Source organism: Sinocyclocheilus grahami, unplaced genomic scaffold (genome assembly GCF_001515645.1).
Source record: "Sinocyclocheilus grahami isolate Dianchi unplaced genomic scaffold, SAMN03320097.WGS_v1.1 scaffold636.1, whole genome shotgun sequence".
NCBI classification, from domain to species: Eukaryota; Metazoa; Chordata; class Actinopteri; order Cypriniformes; family Cyprinidae; genus Sinocyclocheilus; species Sinocyclocheilus grahami.
Window position 1 is genome coordinate 71801 of NW_015505815.1, and position 8728 is coordinate 80528.

At 39.3% G+C, this 8728-nt stretch overlaps 1 protein-coding gene across 1 annotated transcript; it reads right to left on the minus strand.

Moving 5' to 3' along the window:
• Window positions 1-2021: 2021 nt before the first annotated feature.
• LOC107558215 (pleckstrin-like) lies at window positions 2022-7863 on the minus strand. Its single transcript, XM_016241839.1, has 9 exons — window positions 7752-7863; window positions 5995-6150; window positions 5724-5905; window positions 5475-5566; window positions 4657-4841; window positions 3496-3600; window positions 3157-3240; window positions 3001-3073; window positions 2022-2695 (listed from the first exon to the last, which is right to left on the minus strand). Exons 1-9 carry the CDS (start codon window positions 7791-7793, stop codon window positions 2556-2558), a joined length of 1059 nt encoding a protein of 352 aa, XP_016097325.1. The 5' UTR covers window positions 7794-7863; the 3' UTR covers window positions 2022-2555.
• Between the last annotated feature and the right edge of the window lie 865 nt (window positions 7864-8728).

Consider the following 8728-nt stretch of genomic DNA (forward strand, 5'->3'; position numbering starts at 1 on the left):
TGACCCGTGTCTGAAGCATACATTGAAAAAACACCAACTCGTTGGCCGGCGACAGCCATGATGTCACTACCGGTGCAACTATAGTATAAATATAGGGAGCTACACATCATTCACTTCTTCGCCTGAAGCTTGCATCCGCTGCATGGCAAGAAACCTAGAGGACGCAGTGTCTCGTTCCCTACTCAGGGAACCATGGTTACATAAGTAACCTGAGACGTTCCCTTTCATGGGAACTTCGAACTGCGTCCTCTAGGGGTCACTATGGGGAACGGTATACCCACGCCACCATGCTGAGGGGAGTGCAAGCCAACATACTAGTCTTGGCCTGTCACACAGGGGCTACCGCACGTTTCTCTTTGTATATGCTGAAGGAACAGTCTCAACAGACCCTTAGTAGCAACACCCTGATAAGTAGGTATCCACAGGATACATAGGAGGAGTGGTGCCCAAGGCGGAACCGGGGTTTTAAACCACTCAAAAAGAGCACGAAGTCTTTGCGCGTAGCTCTTACCATACAGGATTTTAGAAAAGTGGGCAAAGCATAACGTGCACGGCTGCCCCTCTTTCCTCGAAAAGAGAGACAAACAAGTGCACGCCGATTGCCCCCTCGGAGACATCGCGTGCGTGCTCTTTGCCCAAACAAAACAATGCATAGATCGTGTGTGTCATCAGATGTTAAACAACGTCAACATGGATGCACACATCCTTAAATGCTTTGCAAGTGCTCGCCATAATGAGATAAATAGAGATCGCTCTTACCACAGAAATGCACGCTTCAAACAAAACAGTCAATGAAGACGAAGAAGAGAATGATGTGTAGCTCCCGGCGTCTATTTATACTATAGTCGCACTGGTAGTGACGTCATGGCTGTCGCCGGCCAACGAGTTGGTGTTTTTACAATGTATGCTTCAGACACGGGTCACGACGAGGCATTCCCCATAGCGACCCCTAGAGGACGCAGTTCGAAGTTCCCATGAAAGGGAACTGCTGAAAACTGTTAGCGCTCACACTTGACCTTTAAGTTGAGTAGCAGCACTCAGTATCCTGTGAGTGAAGGGTGTTAAAGCAGGTGTAAGTGTGACGGAGTTAGTCATGTCTGAATAAACTCATCCCTCAGTTAAACTCAAATCATATTTACAGTATCAAACTTACTTACAATGAAAGTCTTTTTTCTGGTTACCTAGTTTACACACGTTAGGTGGTCATGACATTTTGAGTTCGAGTCTCATATTAAACATGCATTTAGTAGTTTGGTGCTTTAAAATGTTGAAATGCTGTTACTTAATGTCAACACTCGGCTGCCGCCTCTGTTGATACGCTAGTAGCCTAGTGTTGTTTGGTGACGTGAAAAAGCAAAGGCTGGTGTTGAAATGAAGCCTCTGAAGCTCTGCTTTCTCAGATAGTATCAAGAAAACAGCAAACCATACACAAAAATCATTCAAAAGTACAAAAAATCAGCAGAAACTACACGAAGAAAAAACCTCTCTATTGATAGATAAACCAAGCTTTCCAGGTACACTACACTCCTCACAATTCAACCAACCAGACTGTATACCTTTAACATATAGATAACCCACTTGAAAGTTTTATTTAATTTTTATTGTATTTTGTAATATATGTGTGTAATATAGATACAGTATATATATTAACAATTTAATTTTACTGATAGATGGTTACTGAAAGCTGTGAGTATATATGTGACGCTGGAGCACGAAACCAGTCTTAAGTCTCTGGGGTATATTTGTAGCAATAGCCAATAATACATTGTATGGGTCAAAATTATCGATGTTTCTTTTATGCCAAAAATCATTAGGATATTAAGTAAAGATCATGTTCCATGATGATATTTAGTAAATTTCCTACCGTAAATGTATTAAAACTAAATTTTTGATTAGTAATATGCATGGCTAAGAACTTCATTTGGACAACTTTAAAGATGATTTTCTCAATATTTAGATTTTTTTGCACCCTCAGATTCCAGATTTTCAAATAGTTGTATCTCGGCCAAATATTGTCCTACCTTGACAAATGTACACTTATGACAGGTTTTGTGGTCCAGGGTCACATATGGTTGTAAGTTTGTATATCAGAATAGTGAGCAGAGTAGAGCTGTGATATTTTGAGACGGTTACACCACCTCACCACTCAGACTGTAACATCTCTATATCTAGACTGACTCAAGAAGAGAAACAGGAAGTTGAAATGAAAACAGGAAAATGCTGGACAGCTCTGGACGGGCAGATCAATGCCATTCACATCAGTTTCTGGTGAAACAATTTGCCCACATCCTGTCTCTAACTTAGTGTGAGGTTTTTGTTTCGTTTTTTTTTAGTTGAGAAACTGTCACGTGATTGTTAGAAAGCCTCTTGTTTTGTGCAAATGTGGAAGGTGAAGAAACAACAAAATGGAATTTTTATTTTTAGAAAATACCGAAGAGGAGATTTAGGTTATTTGGTGGGCAGACACAACTTTAGACAGATCCTCACCCTTAACTCTGCATGTCTATAACAAGTGCGTTTGCTGTTCTCCAGACCACCGTATGGATCTAATTCAGTTATTTCCCCGTCTTTGCGACGCTCTGTATTGCTTTGATCCAGTCATTGCGCTCGTCTGCTGTAGCTGCCTGCAGGTAGTAGTGTATCTCATCTGACGTGATGATCTCAAAGAGATTCCCATCCACCTCCTGTCTCTTGGCTGCAGGAGAAACATTTCAATGAAATCAATAAATTCTACATTGTATAAATGCTTAACAATTTAAATATCATTATTATTGTTAGGGGTCAAGCACTAAAGGTGCCAACTTTTAGGTCTCTGAACCACCAGTTCAAAAATGCACTTTTCTTTTTGTTATAACTTCTCAACACTTTGTCCTAAAAACAAAATTCTTAGTTGATCTGATTACACTTCTCGTGCATTTAGACCGCAGGCATTACAGTAGTCACCATTTTGAAACGTAAAATGTGTTTAGCTGTATTATTTAGATGGACCGGTCGTCATACCATCAGGCACGTATTCCACCGCCGTCACAACTGAGCCACGCAGATGAATGGAGCCGAGAGGATCGTCCTCACCCTTACAGAGACACACAGATGATGCAAAACTGTCTTAATATTACATGAAAAACAAACAAATCTTCAGAGATGCCAGGGACTTACTTTGGTGGGATCATAGTAGTGGATATAAGCAGGATCATCTCTGAGGATAAACTTTCGGACTTTCCAATTCTTTCGCCGGTGACCCTGTGTAGGAAAAAGAAATGTCTGAGAACATCTAATATCTTATATGCTTATAAATATTTCTATTTCACAAGAAGAAAATAATTCAGGAGCATTAAATCCAATGCCTGTTAAATCAGACAAATTTCTTTTTTCATTTTGGGTTGAAACATGTGCTTAGCATCACAGGTTTTGCGAGACTCACTCGTCTAATCACACATTCAACCAGCATTGCAAGAAGATTGGCGTTCCTTCATCATGTGTCTGTTCAGTGCTCACCTGCTTCAGCAAACAGCCCTGTTTGACTATGGCCCCTCTGAACTCCTCCTTCATGATCACGTCCTCATCACTGGAGTAGCCCTCACAAAAGAAACCACTATCCGCCTGCACATCAATACACATGCTCAACAACAGCTCTTGCCATTCGTTCGTGCATGTCCTATACATGATGTGCAATGTCACCTACAATGGAAAATGTAGTATAGCTCTATTCCAAATCCAAATGCATTTCATAGCATGCTTTACTTAGGCTCTTCTGAGAAGAGCACGGGAGACTTCACTCAATTTATTTCAGTTTCACTTTAGCACATTGCTAAGAAAAAACAAATTTGTTTGAAATAATGATTATCTAGCGTAGCGTTAGTTCTGGCAGGTCACATTAGTCAAGCTCGCACCAGCTGACTCTCAGCTGATCCCCATCAACCTATGGGAATACGACACCTATCTAAGCATTCATATATAAGGTCCATCAGTATTATCAGCAGTTTTCGCATTGCTCAATAGCTAATTACCCTCCTCCATCCCCAGCTCCTCCTCTGTCAGTCAGGATTCAGCCTTCTGATTCTCCTTTGAATCAGACTAATTCATAACATTATTGAACTTTAACAATATCTGCAATACATTTATGTTGGTTCTGTTCTGTTTACCCTGGGTGGGGGGGGGTTATCACTGCTCTCCCTGCTCTCATCCATGCTAGGCCCAGAACAGAACCATACCGCCAATCCAAACTGTATGCTAATTGTCAATCATCTTTGACGATAGTGGTCCTGACAGAAATATATTTATAATATACTTTACGCTGATATTTAAGTTTATATTTCTTTTCTGCAAAGAAACAGGCATTCGTGTCACAGGAGTGCAATGATGTCTTAAAATACTGCCTATGTAGGCAGCTCACTATGTATCATATCATGATGATGCAACATTTTTCAATAATAATCAAGCTTGTTATATAATTGATGAATTGAGACAATTGAGTTGAATAGTGACACAATTGTCTTTGTAGAGTTGCTTTGCAGTCTGCATTATTGACTCTGTTATTTTCCTGTTTATCACTGTGAAGCTGCTTTGTATTGTATACAGCGTTGTAGAAATAAAGGTGAGTTGACTTTTGGAATAGAGCCAATAATTAACTGTGCCTTGCATGATCTGTTAACTCACAAAGTAATAAAGAGCCTCGGTTTGGTCCAGGAAAACACATTCCGCTCCTTTCTCTGCGCCGTCTTTGGACACGTCTCCGGCGGGCAGCAGGAATCCCTCGTTCAGCAGTCCGGTGGCCAGCATCAGTCCCTCGGGTCTGTTTCTGGCCTTCCCCTCAGAAATCAGCCAGTCGATCACTGTGTTTCCTACCAGCGGATCCACCAGAAGACATTTACAGGTCGACAAAACTCACAGAGAGAGAGATTAAAGCGATTAAATAGAGATGTTCCTCTAGGGAAAACACCTCGGTGCTGGGTCACGGCAGTTCTTCTCATTTATAGTAATAGTAGTAAGACAGGTTTGGTCTAGTTCTTCATTTTACTACTGGAGCTGAAATGTGACCTTGGACCACAAAAGCAGTCTTAAGTCGCTGGGGTATATTTGTAGCAATAGCCAACAATACACTGTATGGGTCAAAATTATCAATTTTTCTTTTATGCCAAAAATCATTAGGATATTAAGTAAATATCATGTTCCATGAAGATATTTTGTAAATGTCCTACTGTAAATATATCAAAACTTAATTTTTGATTAGTAATATGCATTGCTAAGAACTTCATTTGAACAACTTTAAAGACGATTTTCTCGATATTTAGATTTTTTTGCACCCTCAGATTCCAGATTTTCAAATAGTTGTATCTCAGCCAAATATTGTCCGATCCTAACAAACCATACATCAATGGAAAGCTCATTTATTCAGCTTTCAGATGACGTATTTCGAGAAATTGACTCTTATGACTGGTTTTATTGTGGTCCTGGGTCACAAATGAATATCTTACCCATGAAACAGTGATTGAACAGCCTTTTATCCTTCTCTACCTTCAGCTCTTTAACTCCATTGTCTTGATCTTTCATTAAAACATACAGTTCACTGCAGACAGACAAAACAAAGGCAATGTTTTGACACGTTTATAATTCACAGCAGGGTCTTTAAAACTGTATTTATCATCTGTTTCTAGCAGAATGCAGCCTCTCTCTTATTCAGTAATTGAAAACAAAGTTTTATTACTGAAATCACAGTGTAATACCTCAGGTTAACATTTTCCGGTAACCGAATGGATCGGCGTGTTGACTTCCTGGCAAACTTCTTGCCTCCCTGTAAACAAGTGATGGCTCTCTTGAAATCTTTAACCCAAAGCTCCCTCTCCTCAAGGTGGGTCGCTTGGAAGAAATGGTCCTGGTTCTTAGCTGTACTGATCTTGAACACTAGCTGTTAAAAAAAAGCATATGAAAGATATTCATGAAAAACTCTAGATACGTCAGCAGTATATTGGTATTAAAGATGCGTGATTCCTTCACCGTTCTTTTAGTGAAGTCCTGGCACGGGCTGGTCAGAGTCGCACCCTTCAGAGGGATCATTCCCTTCGGACTGTTGTCTGTCTTCTTCTTGTAAAACTCAATGGCATCATCTGCTAACACCACCCACACCACCTTCCATGAGTTGAGCACAGTCCCCTGCAAAACAAGAACGGTTCAGTGCTGTAGCTTCCTAAAATGGCCAACACAAATACTGAATACAAATGCAGTAGTAGTGTTGAGCTGCAAAACAAATCCACAGCTAAAGGAAACATATTGCTTGATATGAAGGATTACATCAACCCTGCTTGAATTTCAGTACGCGAAAGAATTTCAGTGAAGTGGAAATATTCAATTTAGGCCATTTTCACTTCTGTATTTTAGCTCACACACACAGCTGTGGGTTGAATTGGCCTATATTTTCAGATGCGCAAATCATTTCTGTTTGATTCTCAAAGACAAGAGTATTATGAAATGCTATTCCAAAACTATTTTTAGGGGTTCAATCCAAAATGTGTGGACAAAATGAAATGTATTAAGAGCCCGGTCTCATGAACATGCGTATAAATAGTACGCCAAATTAAAATGAAAACTTGTGATATTGATACACAAAAATGGACTTTGGCGTGCATATGATACGCATGTGTTTGGCGTGCATATAATACAGTTTTCGCGTGCATATGATACGAAATGTGTTGGCGTACATATGATACGCAGTTTTCGCGTACATATGATACGTATCTACCCCACAACCCTAAACCTACCCATCGCGTAGCATATACACACCAAAGTCCAGTTTTGCATATCAATACCACGAGTTTTCATTTTTATTTGGCATACTACGAAAACTTGTGATATTGATACACAAAAATGGACTTTGGCATGCATATGATACGCATGTGTTTGGCGTGCATATAATACAGTTTTCGCGTGCATATGATACGAAATGTGTTGGCGTACATATGATACGCAGTTTTCGCGTACATATGATACGTATCTACCCCACAACCCTAAACCTACCCATCGCGTAGCATATACACACCAAAGTCCAGTTTTGCATATCAATACCACGAGTTTTCATTTTTATTTGGCATACTATTTATACGCACTTTCATGAGATCGGGTTGGTTTTAAACATGCTGCAATGACTGTCTTTTTGGAAAAGAAGGAGGATGTTTCCATTTCTATTCCCGAAATAGAACAACTTCATGGAAAAACATGACAAAACATCAGCACATGACATCAGTACTGTCATACACAGTATTGTCATGGTGCATGTTCAAAAACCAAGATTGTACAGCCTGCCTTGTTACTTTTATGCTCATATAGCCTCAATTGTTCAGTGCCAGCACTGCAAAATATCACAAAGATCTTAATTAAATTAAATTCTCAACTAGCCAAATGCTGTTTTGGGTAAATCTGAAGTCTCAGTTGCAAAACAAAATCTTTAATTTTGTCTATGTAGATTCACGACTTTCTAAAACACCCAGGTTATAAAATGTTCAGTTTTGAACTGAAGATGGTGTTTGGATGAACACCGAAACATCTTGTCGTTTCTTTTCATGTAGTCCAGTGATTTTAAATAAAGAGTTTGTTTGGAATATCTTTAATTTTACTTGGCAGTAAAATTTCCTTTTAAGGTCACCAGTGATATTGACACTGACACATTTTACAGAAAACTTAATGCTCCATAACCCTGACGCACATCATAGAAAAGCCACAGAATCACAGATAAATGGAAGATAGCACCCCAGTCTTACCTTCTTCACTAGGTATCCTTCTCTGATTGTTGTTGGTTCCATTGCTATGAAGTAAAACAGTGAGTCTCAGTCTACAGGGAGTGGTGAATGTAAGACCCATGCAGTTCAGCCAAATTCGTGTCTGACGTGTAACCTCAGTTGACAGTTATAGACACATTTTGATGAAAGGGAAGTTGCACACTCCCTGACAGGCAACTTCATGGTCAGCTAGTTTCCTCTGTGTTTTCAACCCACACACAAACGAGTCAGAGGGCAAACAATACGCTTGTGTTTAGAGATAACGAACCCATGGGCACCCATGATTATTTTATGCTTGTCAATGAAAGACAAATGACAAAGACAAAAAAAAAAAATCCATTCTGGTCTTAATTTGAAAGTGAAAATGTATATTATCATTGTATTTATTTGCTAGAACAGACATTTTCTTTTGCCTTTCCTTTCTAACAACCTCTATTTAACATCTGCAAAGAACCGTATTGTCTTAATAACGAGGCCCTTTACTGAACCTATTATTTTGAAGCCTGCACTTGTGGGAATAATACTTCAACAAACTAATCACATTAGAAAAACAAAACTCTCACAGGAAGTTGAATGAAGATAGTTGAAGCTGTGTTTCAGAAGAGTAGTGCATTGAATGTTTGCGGTCACTGACCCGGCCTAGGATGTGTTTGAAGTTTATCAGCAATAAAAAAGTAATGTTGTAACACCCATTTGAGAATTTAACACATTATCCAGTTGTTTACTGGATTATTTAATTATATGTATTTTTTTAAATCAACCAAATGAAAGGTGTTTTTCACACGTGGTTTTGAAAGGAAGTGAGAGAGTTGTACCTCGGTACATGAGATAATACACTTTTATCATCTATATATTACCTCATCTTCAGATGCTGCTGAAAGTGGAAGCTAACCCAAATATTACAGACAAAATAGTCAAACTGAAGACGAACACAAAAAGTACTGAGGTGGAACTGTTAT

Coding starts and splice junctions, on each gene's coding strand:
- LOC107558215 (XM_016241839.1), bottom strand. CDS start 7,793: ATGGAACCAACAACAATCAGAGAAGGATACCTAGTGAAGAAG. Junction 6,151..7,751: donor AAGGATACCTAGTGAAGAAG/GTAAGACTGGGG, acceptor CTTGTTTTGCAG/GGGACTGTGCTCAACTCATG. Junction 5,906..5,994: donor AGGACTTCACTAAAAGAACG/GTGAAGGAATCA, acceptor TTTTTTTAACAG/CTAGTGTTCAAGATCAGTAC.